The sequence below is a fragment of the Stegastes partitus genome, unplaced genomic scaffold (genome assembly GCF_000690725.1).
Source record: "Stegastes partitus isolate 25-593 unplaced genomic scaffold, Stegastes_partitus-1.0.2 Scaffold261, whole genome shotgun sequence".
NCBI classification, from domain to species: domain Eukaryota; kingdom Metazoa; phylum Chordata; class Actinopteri; family Pomacentridae; genus Stegastes; species Stegastes partitus.
The window spans coordinates 547,864-568,428 of NW_007577992.1; the positions used below are offsets into that span (position 1 = coordinate 547,864).

The following is a 20,565-nucleotide window of genomic DNA, read 5'->3' on the forward strand; positions in this document are numbered from 1 at the left end:
GCAACAAGCCTCACAATTCAGCTGCAACACATTGTATTCTGGGATTGCCAAAGTATTACTTTTTGTATTCCATTGTTGAAGTTCTGAGTGAACTATATAGTGGATAAGATTTGAGACTCAGAAAAAAGACTGGACAATCCCCTATACAGTAAATAAGGAGTGGTTCTGGATGCGGCTTGTGTTTCTTAGGCTTTCTGTTTACACATAATGTAGTCTAGAGTGGTAACACAGGCAGATTAAAGTGTCGTTGTCAAACATTTTAGCCCTTGTTTTATTTGGTGACACCTGTAATTTCTGGCTGGAACGGTACATACAGTTTAATACTACAGATGACAGGAATTCTGGGGTCAGCAAAACAAACCATTGCTGTTTTAATAAAACACTCTGGGAATCTTTGGCCTTTTTCCATCAGTCTGTGAGCAGCTATCTGATCTTGTGCTGCACACCGCATGACTCTGTGAACAGCAGGGCACAGTGAAAGCGAATGTGAAAGTTGGTTACCTCGCCGAGAAGTCGGAGGACTGCAGCTCTTCATCTAACAGCTCACTGTGGCTGCTCCTTCTTGTTCCATCACTGCCTGCAATATTTCAAAGTGATCCGCTGCAGAAAAATGCTGAAAATGACCGTTGTCTTGTTTTGTAAATGAATCTTGACAGCAGCAAGTGTTGAACTCACTGACAAACATTTCTTGTGACTACTTTATGATATAAGTTGAGTCATGTTTTTTCAGTTTAATTCTTTTAATGTGAAGCTGCAGCACTAAATGTGTAGTTTGCATCAGCCACAGCCAACCATCTCATGAATCTGCAGGCATTTAAATATTAGTGGTTCTGTCATCAGTGGGCCATCGGCTCAGTCACTGTTGTGTTACCTCAGTTGATGATAGATAGTGACACAACAGACGTTTATTTCAAAGAACATCTTTGAGATTACCACTTTAATACTCAAAGTTCTGCAAAAAACTTTGAAACAGTGGCTCTTTCATTTGAGACAGAAGTAGAGAAGTTTATTATTCCTGACCATGGATTCTGAGCTCAAATATGGTGTTCGCTGCCTTGAATGAAAATGGTGCGCCTGGTGCATGAGCCAAAAAAAGTTCATAGCTTCCAGGTTTAGTTCCACCCACAGCACATGTGCATGAGTCTTTCATTAGCCGGCCCTACCCACGGGTTTCTGCTCAGCCCATATACCTTACACTGGAAAGATGCCACAAAAATAAAACTCACTTTTCTAGGATGAGGAGCTTTTACAAATGTGAATCCTCCATGGATTATAAATTTGTGAAGTAATATACAATTAATGCTGAGCTTGTTTGTAGCTTAACTGGATTTTTTTTCTAACCATGGTCTGTGTGTACTGTGGGAACCAGATGTGCTCAGCCTGACAGATCTGTGTCCCTGATGTCACATGTTATGACTGGCGTCATGTTGGGAGGTATACATATGTCACACATTTCCAAGTGGTCTCTGTTAGCAACCAAGTTATTGATGGAGAATTTTACACTGAAATAAGAGAAGAGCTTCTTGTGTTTGGTTTATACAAGGTTTGTTACACTGTTGTATCCATGAACATTTCTCCCACAACATCACACATAACGAGCGACACTGAGTTTTAATGGATGTCTGTAGGTGTCCACTGCTGCACCTATTCAGAAGTTAAAACTGAGAAGTGTTTATTCATGAAAACATGGGAAAACTGGGGATACTTCTTTTTTCTCAATAGATTTATTGGACTCGATCACTTCACTGACATATTTCTGCTCCTGCTGAATACGATTTTCTCTTCAGACTGCTCTATCACTAATGACTGGTCTGAATTCACCGGTGAATTTTAAATTTCTAGCTCTTCATTTTCACCACTCATTGGACCCTGAGCTTCTCTACTGTCACGTGTACCTTTGGAACTGAAACAATGCCTGTCCTATGGAGAGCTCAGTGAATGTGATACTGCATTGTATATTTAATTGAGTGTCATGTTTAAAGCAGGAGGAGAAAATGCTTCCAGTAGAGACTCAGAATTAGGTGACTACATTAGGAGAGGGCTGGCGTTAGCTCTGAATGCTGGAGACACAATGGATATTTCCTCTGTGAGGACAGGACAAACTACTGATTTGTCACAGTTTTGCAACATTTTTGCTGAATTCCATTGGTGGGTTGTACATGGCATTCGTTGTTGCACTTTTTCTAATAAATAATGAAGCAGCCCATGTCTCACACTGCAGCAGCACAGAATAAAAACACTCAAATCCTGTGTTGTATACAACACTACACTAAATGTATCAGACATATCAGCTTTTATGATTCTATAATTTGGTGTTTAGGCATTCGATGCAAATCTCTCTTCCTACACAAACAATCGTACAATCAGATTTGCTCATTCAAATGGTACTCAGCAGCTGTACACTTACGGCACGCAGCCAATCATAATGTGTAACATCATCTTTAAACAGAAGAACCCAAGCAAATCTGTCTGGTCAAAGATATCTGATACCTACACCGCTCTACCTACATCCAACTCTCGTAATACATCCATGTTTCTGGCCAGTAACCCTCAGTTTAATTGGCTGAAGTGACACTGGGTTGTATCAGTTGTAGGTAATTAGTCTTGTGTTTTAGCTCCATGAGTTAGCTGATAATGCGGCCTGTGTAATGCTTCACAGTTCTTTGTTCAATTCACAATAAAAGAATCAAATTTGAAAAAAATTGGTTTGAAACTTCCATTATCCGTTTTCTCATTTTAATTCACACATGGATTATTGTCTCTCTGTTTAATTTTTAATTGTTTAGATGTAGGTTGTTGCTTCAGAATAAGATTTTTGAACAAAAAATGAAAAAATGACTCAAACGTCAAATTTTCCATTTCTGTGGAGCACACTGATTAATTCACAGCCTTTAATTGTGCAAACAGAAAAGCCTGTTAATTAATCAGTTTGCTCCCCCTTTGGCCTTCTGGAAATGTGCTGTCCTTGAGTCGAGACACATCTGATTTAGTTGCACTGTGCTGCTAGATGTACGAAGGACCTCGTGTGTTGTGTTGTGCCCTGGTCACATTGTTAGGGGAGTCTACAGTCAGCCAGCACAGTAGTCCAGCCACTACTCTATGTACCACATCAAACCACGCAATAGGCTAATTTATCAACAAGCATAGTTTGGGCGTGTTTGGAGCCATATGTGAACATTAGTCATAGACTGAAGCAATCTGCCAGTGTATTGTTGTTGTTGTTGTTGTTCAGACTAAAGATTGGAAAGCAGCCTTCACATAGGAAGCCTTTGTGAGCGTGCCTCCCCCACATGGCTCCTGAGGGTGTGTTTGTGTTTGTGTGTCTGTGTGTGTGTGTATATTGATATAAATCCTCACATATAGCCTGTTTGCTCATAAATGGATGGATTCATGAATAAATGAATGGCTACGTAAATGAATGAATAAAAGGATGAAAGTAAAGACAACATTTTTTTTTAAATTTTTACAGTTTCATGTTATACACAATGTGCTGTCCATACCATAATAAAACCACGTAACAAATCGTGTAGGCGACGAGTTATTGCATGGTCGGATGCACTATAGAATACACAATGTGACTGTACAGCTGGGTCCCTGCAGGGTGCTAATGGTACAACCACAAGCACAAAACACAAAAAGTAGAAATAGTTAGAATATTTAGTTGTTTTTTAATTTGTAAAAAAAAAAACAAAAAAAAAACTCAAATAGCAAAAACTCAAAGACGAACAATTAAAAAACAAACAAGAGAAACAGTTGTGAATCAATGAAAAGACGGCGAACCTTTTCTTAAAATTGAATAAATAACAAAGAACTGCAAAATTTTGTGGACCAAAGCAACATCTCAGGCTAAATTTTTTGTCTAGTTTTTATTCATTTTTTGGGAACTAATTTTTGATTTCAAAGTTTTGGCACATTAGGTGCTCCCTAATGGGCTTTGCTAATCGATCAAGTGTTAAATTTAGCATTTTTTTAGAAGCGAAAATGCCTAAAAATTATGATTGTTGCAGACACAGAGCTCCAGTTTCTATAACATGAAGGTGCCTGTTTGCACACACACAAAAAAAGAATTACATTTTTTTTCTGGTCATCATAAACTGTTGTTAACTTTTAAAGGTTTTTTAATTTTTTTTTTAAATTTGCCAAGATAACACAAGTTTTTTTTTTTCTTTTTTCTTTTTTCTAGAAACAACATTAAATGACAAAAAACCCTTCATTTTCGGACCCCAGTGACATTACTTATATGTACGTGTGTGCTTGTGCTGTGGTGTGGATGTAATGATGTAGTCGGTAGCGAGTATGACTAATTAGCTAACACTTACAGGGTACATTTTAAGTGTCACTCTTATTACAACCTTGTACGTTCTGCGTCAAAATGTCCACGCTGCAGTCGGGTACAGTTGTTAGGTTGCTTAGCTAATCAGTCTTCAGAGGAGGAACATAGCAAACAGTCAATTATTAGAATAAGATGTGCAAAAATAGGTTAATAGAAAAAATAAATAATCTAATAAATAGAACAAGAATTCAATCATTTTCATTCTGATGGTTTTTGCAGTCAAACCTAAATTGGATTAGACTCAACTACCTGCCTTTCATTTCATTGGCTGCTTTTCTTCTAGTGTTGTGTCACTCCGAGCAGAAGCGCTCTAAAAATAAGCCTCTTAAAAAAAAAAAAAAGAGAGAGAGAGGGATATTGCTTTTAGCAAGTGAATGTGCTACTATTCAGTTTACTCCTTGGCCAGCGCTGGATGCGTCATTGTTTGAGCTCGGCTGTTGTCCCACAGCTCACGGTCACACTGAGGCTCTTGTCATCAGCCATGCATGTCACTCCCGGCCGTCTCCCAGTGCGTAGGTGCTGATGGAATGGCAGCCTCACAGGCCCAGCTGCAGCACCAGATATGCTCCTTATCTATAATGCTCAATTATGGCAAAGAAAGTAACGCTGTTTATATGCTAAGCCTGCTCGGGCAAAGACTTGATGAGAAAGGAGAAATGTCACACTCACTCTCTTCCGTGCTGACACACGTTTGATGCTCGGACTGTATTCCAACGATACACATCATGGTGTGCATATATGTTGCTGTGTGTAATGGCGGCGGCGGCGGCGGCGGCGGCGACAGCAGGGACGCCACATCTCAGCACAGTGAGGCCTGATAAAATGAAATATATTCCAATAATGATATGTAGATGAGGCGCTGGTTGATAACACAGTTTCAGAAACAGATAAGAATCAATTCTGTGCAGCCTTGAGGAATCATGGTAATGAATTCAGCGGCTCACCTGACAATCAGCAGGCATCTGCACACAATGATGTCAATTTCAAATGGAGCCAGTATTCCTCTTATTTATACCGTTGGCCTAGAGTCATGCAGTGATTACATTACCAGCATTTAATGGGAACATCCAACAATAGAGCGGTATTACCAGTTTTCCAGGCTGGTAACTGATGATGTAAATGGATTTTCATTGAAAGGTTGCACTTTATTTTTTTAAATATATGTTTTTGGACAAAATGATCCAAATGTCTTTCAGTCCTGTGTTACAACCAGTACGGAGGTTGTAAACACAGGTTTGTGCAGTGTGTTTTTTTCTCTACAAAGCTGACCTGTCACCCAGCTGACACAGTTCAGCTTAGAAATCCTACAAAAGTCTTCCTCCTGAACAAGATGTTGCCTCAGAGTTCTAAGGTCCAGATTATTTTTCTTATGAAATGTAACCTACACTGTAAAACAAACAACCAAACAAACAGATGAAAAACTGTAATATTTCAGGAACTGGCAACCGCAAAAATACTGTAAAATAAAAATTAATATCCATCTCTTTAAAAAAACAGTATTTTTTTTCCATAGTTACAGTTTTCAGCTTAACTTTACATGAGATTTTCTTTATTTTTATTTTTTTTATGTTTTGTGTAAAAAGTCATTTAGAGACAGATTTTTTTAAACTTTTCTTTTCTTTTCTACATTATTTTACATTAAACATGTACATTGTCTCTTCCTTTGTTTGTGTAATTTTGGCTGTTTCTTTATATTTCATTTTACAGGATAGGTGATGTTGTCGACATGCATAGTTACACAGGCTACTACAGGCTGTTAAGGCTGTATGACTTCCCATGATGTCAATTTGCCCAAATATAAACAACATACAGGTGAAAGGGTTTGTTATTTAGGACCATGATGCAATATTGAAGCCTGTCACTTTGAAAAAACTGTACGTGGCTTGACATTCAATAAAAACCCAACAAGCCAAAATGAGGAAATGTCTTAAAAGTGCATACAAAAAATCAAGATGGCATTTCAGTGGTCTAATTTTTTTTATGACTGACAACCCAATATAACTTCATTCTCTTTAGCCTCCTTCCATTGCATGCGCAGCCTGTTTCTTTTTTCTTTTTTAACTGTCGGTGCAAACGGCTCATACACATTATACAGTATGCAGAATTTAAGCAGCATGAGAAAAATAATTGGGAGGCGGTAAGTAATTCCCCACATCTTCTGGTGTCAATGAGAACGCAGATATTTTTGTGTGTGAATGAATAGACACATACGTACTGTGCATTAACTTGTTTGCTTAGAATGCACACATTTTCAAATGAGGATGACTTTTATTCGGTGTTAACAATGTACACAAAGCACATGCTGGTGTGTTCTTGCTCATTTGATGCACACATTGATTCAGAAAATGCATTTCCACTTCAGTAGGGCAGAATCTAATTAAAGCCAGTGGTTGACAAGGAAACTATGAACAGGCTCTTTAATGGATTAATTTGAATGTCACTGCCTTGCTACAGTTTTAACCCTGTGCAAAATGTGGTTTATATATGACAAACAAATGAATACAGATGGATTATGAATGAACCATAAGTGTAAAAAAACAAACTCAGTGTCCTGCTCTGCAGATGTTTGCACTATATTCGTTGTAGTTGCACTGTCATGCAAGCTCCTCCATGTTTTAAATGTTTGAAAGGACAACATTGCATTGTTCAGAGTCTGGTGTCTAGGTCTAGTGCCGCTGATTTCCAAATCAGAGTTGTCATCCTCTTGACATGCCCGCTGCTGTTGTGAGTGGCAGTGCTAGATTTAATGCAGCTCTCCTCACAGCTCTCAATATTTCATAGATTTGTTTTGGCCTTTGAAGGCTTTAAACCTCTCTAGAACGAGTTATTTTCCTCTTCTTCAAGAGATCGCTGAATCCCCCCACTTCCCCTCAACATCAATATTTAGAACTCCACTGCATCACTTTGGACACGCATAAATCCACTCCTGCTCTTAAATCATTCATCAAAAATGGGGTCATCTTTGAATTTGAGACTGTATCATATGAAGGCCAAATAAGACGCATTTTGAAGATTGCTGTATAATTTATGGCTGTTAGAGGTTTTACTGTATCGCGTCGGAAGGATGCGGACGAATGGATCGAGGAACAAGCACGGAGACAAGATGTATGCTCGGACACAAGGAGATCCAAATTGGTGCCTGACATTGCAGAGGATCCACATCCAGCTGACACTTTGGATGGGAACCAAGCCAGAGTGGAAGAAGCAGATGTTGGGCTGTAATTGCCTTGTAGTGGAATGATGAAAGTGCCACAGTGCAGCTTGGAGTGTTACTTCCACATCGGAAACAAGGAATGAAAGAACTCTTCACAGAGAACACGTGGAAGTTTGAAGCTGTGCAGTCAAATGCTACAGGTTTTAGAACAGTTTAGAAACCAACATGCGTCACGTCTTTGCATTAGCAACCATCTTTCTGCTTTGCACCGGTCGCGGTGAGCAGCATTGGGCCTTTAGTCATTGTCATCTTTTTTTGACCAGAACATAACAGCCTACTTGCTGGATGCTTTTATACAAAGTGCCTCACAGGATCATGTGTACATACATTTTTAACTTGTGTAGTTGCTGTGGGAATAGAGCTCTTAATCCAGACAGTGTTGATGCGATGCTCTACGCAAAGACAAACACAGTCCACTACTTTCTTTCAACATATGTATTAAAAGCTTCTATTTTTGATTTTAGCAATCCAGGTTTGGAAAGTATTTGTATTTTGCTCTTGTTAAATTTATGCATTTTGTAGTTTTTCTTTGTGTTGTATGAATTGCTGCTTTCTCCCAAACTAATCTCACAAGACTAAAAGATTGGAGAAAACAAGAAAGATGAATCAATGCAAAAGTGAAAGCATTTTTACTACCTTAAGTGAGCATTATCAAAGCAGCTTTTTATCAGCAGCTACATTAAAACAGAACCCTGCTAAAAAAGATCCCTAAAACTTTGCATTTAGAGCCTGTAAACAGCATCGCTTTAATGCAGTGCTGTTTACATGTCAGAATTACATACTCTCTCCATTATGAAATTGCTTCTCTAGACCTGTAAACCTATGCTAAAGTGCTGCAGTGGATCAGACTTTCAGGTCTCATCTCATAATGGAATTTTCTTCAGTCAGACAGCAGCAGTCAAAGGCAGGGGGAAGCAAAATAACGGAGCAACCAGAAAACAAAGCTGGCAGAAATTGTCCTGCTTCCAAGACTCACGCAGCGATAGAGAGGCCCTCAAGACTCAAGTCTCCGGCTCTGGAGGGTATCTGTGTTATTGTGTGACATGGACAGCGATGCCAGATGGCTAGTCCATGACGTGAACCCCACCCATACTTGTCAAAATGCCACCGCAATGGCTGGTGTGGGGCATGCTAAATCCCCCTTGCGGGAGAAGCCAGTTTGCAACCATTCAGCTCCAATTACAAATCTTCAGTAGCACCCGAGGATTTGAGGCCATCCAAATATGGTGATTACTCTGCAGTTCCTGGAGGGGTGAAGCTGAGAGCTGAGCTCTTCATTGGTATGCGCTGTTTACTTACTGTCTGTGTGTCCATCTGTTGATATGGAGAACAGACGCAGCTCGATTATTCTGTGGAGGCCACACTGGAAGCTTGGCTCGCATAACAATTATCTGACATTATCCTGCAGTTTCATGGAATTTTAAATAGTCAAACAATTGTGAAGGCTGGCAGAGACACATGACATCATGCTCCCGTTGCAGCAAACTCTTTAAAGTTTAGATGGCATGCTGTACAAAAATGATTTGGACGGTGGGGTTTGGAGGAAGGCTTTTTAATCTTTCCATGTCCCAGATTTGTATTTTATTTTTCCCATTTCTTGCAAGATTTACTCCAACAAGAAAGGACAGAATATTAATGTTTTTGTGTGTGCCATAGAACACAAACCCCAAAGAACAGTACTCAGCCGTACAGCACAGTGGCCAAACCTTATTACTGCAACTTCTGCATTTATCACAAGATGCACACTGGCCCAAAAAGCATTTTCCCCATTTCTGTTCACTGTAGAAAAGAATGGCTGTAAAATAGTGAGAAAACTTTTCATCTCCAGATCCTCACAGTGAAGTCAGGGGCAGCTGTGGTTCAGGTGGTAGAGCAGTTGTCCTATGATCGCAAAGTTGGTGGTTTGATCCTCCACAGTCGAAGTGTCCTTGGGCAAGACACTGAATCTGAAGTTGCTCCCAATGACAGGCAGCGCCTTGCATGACAGCTGTGGTGTATGAACATGTATCTGCTCTCAGATATATGTTGCTTTGGATAAAAGCATTTGCTAAATGAAATTGTAAATTGTAAAAAAGAGCGGTATAATTATTTCATTTCAACTCATTTTTAAGTTAGTTGACGAGGAGAAACAACAGCCTCCAAAATAACAACATAGTGCAGAATTCTTTTTAAAAAATTTCAAAGATGTGGATTGTATAATAAGACAGCCCTGCTTGGTTCTTTAGGTAAATTACTACCATCACTATTTTGCAGCAGCACTATCACTGTATCCTGGGCTTAGAACCACATAAAATGATTGCGGTAACTTAAAAAATAAAAAATAAAAAAAAAGAACCACATCAGAATTTTTTTCTCCACTGTAGCAGAAGGATAAGGGGATGCAGCCAGGCCATGCTGTGTTGTGATTGGCTGATACAGTGCTGTGGAGATCCTGCTTACCTGGACCCAGCAGACTGGGGGTTGCATCACTATTGTTAGACTTAAATTTTTTCACCAGTTGTTTACCTTCAGTTCTCCCTTATTGTTTGGTCAGGTTGTCAAAACTTCATGATTTCATTTAGGAAAATAGAGTTAGGGTATGTTTACCTTAAACTTATTGAGCATGCAGTTTACTAGCAATAGGAATGTCATTTTTGACATTAGACAGGACCGGGAAATTTCAGGTACATCGTGACAGAAGCCTGGAAAAATTTCTTGGCATGCACACTACTGATCAACTTTCAGTCAAGCAAATATGGTGTCATCTTACAGTCCGGTATCCAGTTGTTCTTCATACAACAGTGATAGAATATAAAGGATTGTTTATCATATGCAAAGGACAGCTTCTGACAATTTTGAGCCTGTATTGAGGTTTATTTTCTAAAAACAAGTAGGACTGATATGCTGAGAAATAGTAGCTGTGGATCTATGGTAATTAGCGTGACTGAAGGTTTTCACTAGGTTCCTTATCCTTTACTCCATATGATCATGGTATTACCACAGGAAAGGTACATGTACAGTGTGGGGTTTGTGTATAGTATAATTAATTTTCAGAGCAACCCAAGTTTTTTTTGGTAATGGAAGCACAAATGTTGCTGCTGCCTTTTGCCCCAAGAGCGTTTGTACTTTTACAAAAAGTTAAGCATCCATTCCAGCCTCCTTTTCCATCACAGTCATTTTATTTTTTACAGCCCCTTGGAGGTCTGAACATGCTTCTTTCCAACAGACTTTATTTTTGACGCAGCACCTCATATTCTTCCTTCCCTTTTTGAAAATGTCACTGTCATAGCATCAAAGTGACAGCTTGTTAAATCACAGTCATGAGTCATTTTAATGAGAGCACAGGGGTATTTTAAGTCCGACGCATTAAACCCAGTGTTCAATATAGTTGTGTTAGACCAAAGAGGTATAATATGATTGGGCTGAGAACCAAGAACTGGCTCTCATTCACCACCAAGCTCACAGATAGCCAATCTGGCCACTCTTCAGGAAGTCTTTGTAAGATGAAAGTACCTGCATGAAACGAGCGCTGTTTGAATTCATGGTCATGGCGGTGCCACACACTGCTTCTACATATCTCTTATAATTAGCCGTATAGAGTCGTCAGGGGGTCAGCATAACATCTGGTGGCTCGTTGTTGGAACAAAGGTCTGAAAAATCTGTGGTTTTATAATTAAGTCTTAAAACTACGAGACAGCGAAGTTCTGTCAGCGTTTCTGTCAGTTACACGCAGATCAGAACATTTTTACCACAAACAATTTTGCAGTTTTTCTGAAAGAAATGTTACAATAAACTGACAAAATCCAAATGCAGGCCACCGACTCAGACTTATAAAGGTTGAGAACAGCTTAATTGCACATCTCAAAGGAGGTTATGGAGGTGAGTTAGAATGGAGGTGACGGCAGGTGAAGGCGAAGGGCTGAGGCGAGTGGCGGCCTGGAGAGGGAGCGTGGCTGCTGAGTGAGTGGAGGGCAGGCAGGAGGCAGAGCAGGGAAGCTGGCAGTGGGAAAGAGCATGGCATCCTGGATGAGTGTGGGGGGGAGGTTGTGAGACGATGGCAGGAGAAACAGGGTGGATCGGAGCAGAGCAAAGCAGGCAGAAAAACAGAGCAAGTAGTGAACCTGGAGCAGAGACAAAGAAGGATTAAGGCAAAAGACAAAAAGATGGAGCAAACCTAAGAGGCCATAGCGTTAGCGCTGCACTGTACTGGAGTGGATTAGAATCCAGTGTTGATGAGATAATGGGAAACAGGCATGAACCAACAGTGAGACAAAGGGTGCTCTCTACCGTCCACACTACCCCACTCTGTAGTATGCAAGAAAAAGATTCAGTGCATAGTCAGGATGTCCTGCTAAAAGAAGCATCACATACTGTACATGATGGCGTCTCACCAGTAATAAGCTAGAGCTGCTGAAAGCCCACAAACAGGAGATGTAACTGTACAAAATTTGAGAAAGATTGTCGAAGCTTAAGGGCCAATATTATTATGAATAATGCCACAATTGTATGCTCACTGCATGGAACAATAGGTACTTTGTAAGGGCAGCTGTTGTATATACTGAGAGGGAAAAGAAAAACTGAGATGTGGAATGCAGGAGAAAGGTTCAAACTCCACACTCGCTGACTCACAGGCTAAGTGTGCGCTAAGTGCGTCAGAAGTCGGGGTGGTCTCGCTGTCACATTGTCAAGAGCATGAGGTGTCAGATGTGAACTTTTTGATGGTATTATCTGCTTTCCGTGAGTCCACACATCAGCAGACTCTCCTGAGGAACTTTGAAAGTGAAATTGATGACGCACATACGTGGTTGTCCTGCCCTCCACACAACACACAAGCATGAATGATGTGGGGAAGAAATCTGCGAGGTTGTTTTACTGGAAGTGAGTGCATGTTGTTGTTATTTATTGCATCTTTGTTGATTTTTTTTGTGTGTTTTCAACAAATGAAATGTCCGCATAGTATATGACAGTTGTCATGACCTTCCTTGCTTTTGTGTAGGCACTGTGATGTCCCCAAACAGGAAGTGACCAGCTGAGCATCTAATCAAACTGTAAATGGTCCAAATTTCCTTTTTTTAATTTATTGTTTTGTTTTGTTTTTATTAGTAACGGGTTGTCTCCAAGCCATGTGTGCAATCATGTGCTATTTTATGTCCATTTCCATCTCTTTATACCAGTTTGAGTAACTGCAGGCTCCCACATTCAAGCACTATGTTGTGATGTCAGTTAAGTCTGTGAAGATTTAGTGTTCAGACTTTTGGTTGGAGACAGGGATTGGGTCATGCAAGGGTAACCCAAAACCCTAAAACATTTGCAAAGTCAATTTGTAGTCATTTCTATAATGCAGTGTTTAAAGCCACGTTACCAACAGGGGGCCTTATCTTTTTGTTATCTGGCTTCGCTAAGACCAACAACAAACAACAAATCTGGTTAACAACTCAGTAATTTAAGGCTTTCTGTTCACATAAACGGGAGTTGTTGGCAGCAGATGACCGATCACAAACATAGAGAAGTTATAAGATTAAAAAAAACTATGATCCCAACCTAATTTAAGGAACTGAAAATTTGATCACAGACTAAAAGCAACACTGTTACTGCAGCCAAAGCAGGAAGGAAAACTGACAAGAAAAAAAAAAAAAGTGACTGTGTGAATTTGTAATGTAGTAGGATGAAGATCCCATCATCAAGGTGTGAGGAGATCTCACAAATTACATTTGTGTTTTCCCTAAAATCTGCTGCTTAGATGTTGCCAAGTTTTATGGTGTGCAAGACAATTTTTGTCTTATTCTTTCAGCTGCAACAGCCTTGAGAGCAAGTAAAGACCAAATATTATAAAACATCATTTAAACCAGTATGAAGGCTTACTGCACAATTCCAAAGGTCAACAAGTACACAGCTTTAGTGCTTTATTAATGTGTTTTAGGGTTATATTGTCATAGAAAGGCCAATAGTAAACTACATTTGCTTTGAATTTTCTTTGCTGTCAACAGGAAAAGATGTGAGAAGTGAAGTGAGAAAGACTGATAATTAGGATCTTCTACAAATCACATTATAATACATACTGAATTGTTATCTTGAACATAGCGTGCCCCAGAGTGGGTTAGATGAGGAGTATGAGAAGTTACCATGGCGATGTGTACCCCAGGAAGAAGCGATCTTCTGTCAAAGCCCTGAAAGCCAAGAGTTAAACCTGATGTCACCTCACGTACCTCAAATCCTGCTTCACAGCAGAGGCCTCAGCCGTGCAAATGACGCAAACAAAGCAGAGCCACACTTGTGAAAGCTCTGCTCCGCGGTGCAGCCAAAGGTCAAAAACTCCAGAGATCCTCTCAGATTTGAATAGACAGTTACACAATGTTCAGCATTATTTCATTAGCAGTTTCAGTGGGATTTCAGTCAAATGAAGAGATAGTTTTTCCACCAACATTTTATATCTCTGACAGGGTTGTTAATTAGTCTTTCATCTTTGTGATCTTAATTAAGGAAACGCACTTAAAGAGGTTGTTCCATATCAAACAAGTCTGATTACAAAAGTTTCTTCTGAAGATTAAAAAGCGTGGAGTTGTGCAGTGTTTTGCAATAGGCATGAAAGCCACTGCTGTATTGCAAATACTGAGGAGTTATCACAAAACTGTTAAAAGATTTGTGAGAACAGACAAATTTATTCAAATTAAGACTATTGAGCAGCAAACAGGTAACTGAAGCTGCAGGTGTCTCAACAGAGTGTAAAGAGGCGCTGTGTCTACACTCAAGCAAGGTCACAAAGAGAAATGCTTGCAGTGAACTTAGGAACACATTAAGACTCTTTTTCAAACTGTTTTATTCACCAAGGCTGAGATGTTAGCAAGGATGCGGCTTAGTGATGAGGCTTTAATATTATTTAATGTTACTATGTATTATAATGTAATATTTTGAGGTGAGATGTTCGGCCTCTTTAAGGTCCCTAATGGTGCTGAAGCAACCACTCCGGAGTTCCTTACTCGTTTCTCGCCGTGTTATAAGAAGCGGAATTGAAAATGATGTTTATAAAGGACAGTGCACCATCCCTTTCTGCAAAAACACCATTGGCTCGCTGGTTGCTATGGGAATAAAAGGAGGAAAAATAATGCGGTGGCCCCCATCATCCCCTCATCTCAACCTGAGTGGAAATCCTGTGGAGCATCCTTAAAATGAAGCATGAGCTGTTTTCACTTTATTTTTTTGCATTCATTAGACCCTGTTATATTTGATGTTTTTGAGCTGCATCCTGCGTAATAAATTGGAAAATGTTATTATTTCATATATATATATAAATCTGCTGTCATGATTTGTTGTTTTTATATTCACACAACTGTTGATGGATTAAAAATCCTTAATTATGGTGACTATTCAGGAAAAACAAAAACAAAAATGGCATCTGCATAATAATTCTGTGTATTATATAAACTGTAATAATATCGTCCTTTATGTTTAAAATCTCCAAAATAAGGTCACCCGCTGTGGTAATTATTTATTGTCCTACCTAATTCATTTTTATTGCTGTTTGTTTGTGAATCAGGGATATCTTTATTAACAATAAAAGACTCACCATCTTGGTTTAAGATTAGAATCAAAACCCTTCAAAATATATCGCAAAATATGATGAATTAATGGAATGCTCGTCAAAGCAAAATGAAATCTAGGTGCATCAATAACCATAATCCCTCTCAGTGTGGGTTTCAGAGAGTTTTTCTTTCAGACCTGATTAACCACAGGCACCGTCAAGCCTGCTAGTCCGTATGTGACTTACAGCTGTGCGCTATGAATCCTCTCTCGTCTGTGTTGTGGCTTTGGCCCTTCCACCACTGCGTCTCTCAGCTTCTGCTCTGCTCTGCTCATCTCTATGACGTCTGTGTCTGTGTGGGTGTTTTGCAGCTTTTTTCATTGACAGACAGTGTAATGATGCCCTATGGATGAGCCCCGCCGGGTCTCGGAGCTGCCATACACCAGTCTCCTCTCACTGCAAGGGAATGTCAATCAGCTGCCCCTCTGCGTGGCCTCTCTTCTCACCTGTCTCTCCTCATCCTCTGCCAGTGTGTGCATCTGCCTCAACCCCGTGTCCGCGAACATTTGTATGATTGTCTCTCTGGTGTGTCATTTCCTTGGCAGGTTTAGCGAAGCCCATGGGGCTGGTGGAGGGACCCGGAGGCCTCGGCCAGGGGGGAGCCGCTGCCACTCTGGGAGAGGACAGCCGCGATGCTGAGGGGAAGTACGAGGAGTACGGCTACAACGCTCAGCTCAGTGACCGCATCTCCCTGGACAGGAGCATCCCCGACTACAGGCCTAAAAAGTATGTCCGCCTCCTGTTTCTTCTCATTTTCTGTCATGTACATCCTCCTTCCAACTCCGGCCCTACACCTGTTTTCCCCCCAGGCAGGGTTGTGTAATGTTCGAAAGACTTGTAACTGGAAGGTTTTGCCAGTTTAATCCCCATTGCAGTTGATAGGTTCTATTTTTGTGAAGGCACACAATGTACGGCAAGACTTTTTGCCAGCAAACTGGCATTTTCATCAAGCGTACTGTGTTTTTTTTCCCTATCCTCTTCTTTTAGTTTGTTATTGCTATTTTGGGGAATCTCCAGGACATTCATTGTGCCAAAATAGAAGCAGAGTGCTGTACAAGGTGGGTGAGGATTGATAAGCTGTGCAGTTAACTTGGGGGTGTTGAGGATTACTGGAATTTACAAGAACTCCCTTCAAGCTCAAACCAGGTCAAAAGTGCACAGAACACTCATGCCTTTTTATGCTTTTGCACTCACTGCCCTCAGTGTCTCATTGGCACATAGCATGTAATAAACTCGGCCCAAATTTAAATGACATGAGTCACTGAGCAATGCACTCTTGAAGAATGGATGCATTTGTTCTGTGATAACTCCAAGAAGTACGTTTGTGTCATGGTTACAAGGCGTTTCACAGTGTTCTGCATCACTGGCAGGCAACCTCAGCACTTTTACTGGTTGATGACCGTGAGAAAGTTGTTTGCGACCCCGTCGGTGTTCAGCAGGACACGGAGAGATCCTATAGTCTGCCTCAAAATGTGCATATGTGGGAGTTATGCAAATTTGTCAACTTTCCCTCCACTTCTCAGACATCGCTGCTCCTCTGTGCCTCCTCATTATGAAGACTCTCTAGGGATTGCTTTGACCTGCAGATAGCGGATCACGTGACTGATGAGGATAGTGAGCCAGCACTATCAGTAGCAAGCTCGCCCGCTGCCCTGGTCGCTGTTGGCTGGTTACTGCTGGATGTACAAGCTTTTACCGAGCAGCCACAATGTTCAAAGCACAGACAAGTGAAATGAGTGAATCTGAAGAGTGAAACTTTTGTCTCCTCTCTATGGCAGTGAGAGTAATTACACAAACACTGCCACTGATAGCGTTCTGTAATCCTTCCTCTGAACATAGAGTTTCTTTTTTATCTGGAGCATTAGAGAGTTTTTTTCCTGCCCTAGACTTTGCTATACCGCTCGTTGCTGTAGCCTGTTCTGTCTCTGTCATTACGGTTCCTCTCCTCCTCAGCTCTGACAAACCACTCATTGCTGACTGGCGTAAAATACATCTCTACTAATGTGCCGCTGTGGGAATGTTGCCACAGAAAGTAGAATAATGGGCTACCTGACAGTGATTGGCTTAACCCTTTGGGCCCAATGGAAAAAAAAAAAAAAATCCCATCCCTTTTTCTCGGTGGTATTTATTGTAGTGAGGTGTAGAGCATAACAAATGCAACTGCACGACTTGACTTTCCAACAAAGGTAATTGCTCGTCTTGGTGTTTGTGACAAAAAAAACATAGTTAATCATAGTTACAACCTGCTTACAGCTCTGTTTCCACACTCTCAATGAATTACTCATGAACCCGACATCGCATAGATATGTTAACACCTTTGCAATGCAATCATTGCAGCTTAACTTCGTATGCTTGTTACATTTCTGCACATGTCAAAATAATAATGTCAGGAAGGCAGATCAAATTTCTCTAAAGTAATACCTTTACTAATAATTCCACCTACTTGCACACTCCAACTTCTTGAATGAACAACAAAGTCTTGATTTTTTTTTATAACATAAGCCATCTCAATGTCAACTTGAAAAAAAGCAGCAGAACTTAACCTGTCTGATGAGTCTAGTCGTTTAAAGAATAATGCGTTTTTAAGAGACAGCAAATGTCTGCTTTGACGCCAACAAAAGGCTGACCTTACATCCAACCTTGGATGAAAAATGAACACAAAACAATGGATTTGCTTTTCATCAAAGTGATTCAAAAGCTAAAAGTTGAGTACAGGTCAACTGTGCAGAAGAAGGCGGTGGCGATCCCAGGTATAAACTATTGTATGTGAACACTTCACTGAATAAAATAATGACGGTTATGTGCGCTAGGTGCTAGGCACACATTTTTCCCAGTGTCAAAATCATGCGGCATTGTGGTCCTGATATTGTCAGACTCCAGACAATCTCTGCTATACACATATGAAAAGATATCTCTGCTGTCAGTGTATTCTGGTGAGATACATTTAAAACAACATTTTCATGATATGAAATATATTTTTTCTTTATGTCAAGCCTCATATGAAAATACGTAGTAATAATATCATATCAAATCGTGAAGATCTGGATAGCCGACGGTGCTCAGAAAAATCAAGATGCAGCATGTCGCTAAGATAAGAGCTTTAATGTAAAGGCGGCGAAATTACCTTGAAACTAGCTTTGGGGTCATAGTGTTAATCAGCATTGCGTAAACGTGTTCGGCAAGGGTGAGATAGTAATAGATGTTCATTGATATGTAAAAAAAGATCATGCTCTAGCGGTGGTGGTTTTTTAAGTCTCCTCTCTCCCATAACTAGGATTTTAATTTATAACATTTTGCATGGATTACATTTGAATCACACTGACAAGGCCGTGCTTTGTGAAAACTGAATAAACCAAAAAGTACCAAAGAATATATTAAGGTGTGCTTTTTTTTTTTTTTTTACCGTTGCTGCAGAGACTGTTCATCTGTTCAAAGATAGTTGTGTTACGAGCATCTTCAGTGACAACCTTCTTAACCTGCAAACAGACACAAAGCTACTCCAAACAAGCGGTGTCCGCTGATGCTGCCACTTGTCACGTGACTTGCACGTTATAAACGTCTCTCAGGAATCCCCCTCCTCACGACAAACCGTCCTCACCTCCTTGTCATCTTCCTCATCTGTCTCACAGTCTAACTCCACTTAATCCTTCCTCCTCTCGCTGTCAATGCAGCTCAGGCAGTTTGGCCACAGGGCATCTCGGGGCCTCAGTCAGGGGAGTCAGACAAAAGCAAATGACTTTAGACACGCTTAATCCCAACATGAAAGGACATGGACAAGATGATGGTGATAGTTGAGCTGTTTTAATGTTGCAATAAAAGGAATGTGGAATTACTTGATTTATATATATATATATATATAAATAACAGACTCAGCAGACACCCAGAGAGCAGCCTTAATGTTTCCTTTTTTTGTAATAAATTTTATATTTAGAAAGTGAACTGCAGCTGTGATACAGTGAGTGCTGCCGGAGATGGACTGGGTGGTGGGGGATAATCAGGGCTGCCAGTGGCGTTTATATCACACAGTGTCAAAGAACAATGGCGACAGGCAGAGGCACTGAGAGGAAATCTGACGGCCAAGAGAGGTTTCTGGGGGCTTTAGCTGGGGATAACAATTCATTTCATCCGTGCCGCTTTGTTCCGAGCTCTTTTTCACGCCCAGAAAAAAATGAGACGAGAGTGGAACGGGGCGGGGAGGAGAGTGAGTAAAAAGGAGCTTGCTAATTAATATAGTCAGCTGAGAGTGCCTCTGGAATTAAAGGGTTATAGGAAATTACTTTTTAATCAACTAATTTTGAAAAAAAAAAAAGTGTTCCGAGTTGCTGATGTGTTGGTTTCAGTTTTGAATGACGCTGACTTTATTATGTGTTTGTGCTGGTTTCATAGTTTGTGGTTAGATCCAGGCTTCGTTTCAAAAAGTGTGCGTCACAAAGCAGAATCCCTCCTCCTCCATCAGCGCACCCATATCTGGGCATTAACACACCATTTGTCATTTTCTGATATATAAAATGTTTTTGTGCCCACAAGAAAACAAGCACATAGTCTCAGAGCACAAACAAAACTCATTGTGTCAAACAAGATAAAGCTAGGGTCCATGACAGCTATTCAATAGGTACTATATGATAAAGACTTTGTTGTGAAGCTCAGTGGAAATCAATACAGTGGAAAGAGTGAACAACATTCTTTTCTTTGCTTTTTTTTCTTTTTCTTTTCTGTTTACGTCACTGAAGCAGCACTTTAAAGAACAAGAGAAACATCAAAGTGCTGCTTTTAGCAAGTAAAAGAGAAAAAAAAAATACTGATGTGTGTCCAACTAACAAAATGCTGTAACTGCCAGCATTGTTGTGACACTTCTGTCTGTGGACTTTTGGAGTGCTTTCACCACTGACTGCTGTGTTTGTGCAGTTTTCGGTCTGGTAAGGGTGGTGTGAAAGCTTCCAGTGGAATTCTGGTGCAGAGAGAACAAGATTGCTTTAACCCTTTATGATGCAAGTGACTATATGAACTTTCTTGGACGTTCAATATGTCCACCCTGTGCTTCTCCTTGAGGTTGAGGAGCCATGTGCACTTTGATTTAGTTTTTATATTAGTGCCAATATCACTACCTTACAAAAAATGTCACTAAACAAAGGTTCCAGGCACTTTATAAATGCTTTGTTCGTGGTTTGCATTGAACTCCACTTTGATTTATTGTTCTGAGATTAGTGCCACCAGTACCACTACCCAAAGAAATATGTTACTAGATGGACTTGCCAAACACTTTATAAATACTTTGTTACTGGTTGTGTATCATTACCTCAAACTAAAATGTTTTCTAACTAAATGTTTTTTGCAGTTTGTTACTTTTTCTTTTATTTATTATTTATACTATTATTTTATTTATTATTTATCCTTTTTTTGTTCTTTATGTTCTCTTTTTTAACCATAGATGGGCAAGTTAACATAAAGGTAACTTTATTA

General features: G+C 40.1%; 1 protein-coding gene across 1 annotated transcript in view; it reads left to right on the plus strand.

Annotated features, from left to right (window-relative positions):
* LOC103357560 (polypeptide N-acetylgalactosaminyltransferase 9-like) overlaps positions 1-20,565 on the plus strand; it is a gene marked incomplete at its 3' end in the record, with an annotated part of 39,185 nt that overhangs the window by 6,776 nt on the left and 11,844 nt on the right. Inside the window, exon 2 of the mRNA XM_008282165.1 lies at positions 15,651-15,831. Within this exon, the coding sequence (XP_008280387.1) occupies positions 15,651-15,831 (181 nt within the window). The remainder of the gene's footprint in view (positions 1-15,650; positions 15,832-20,565) is intronic.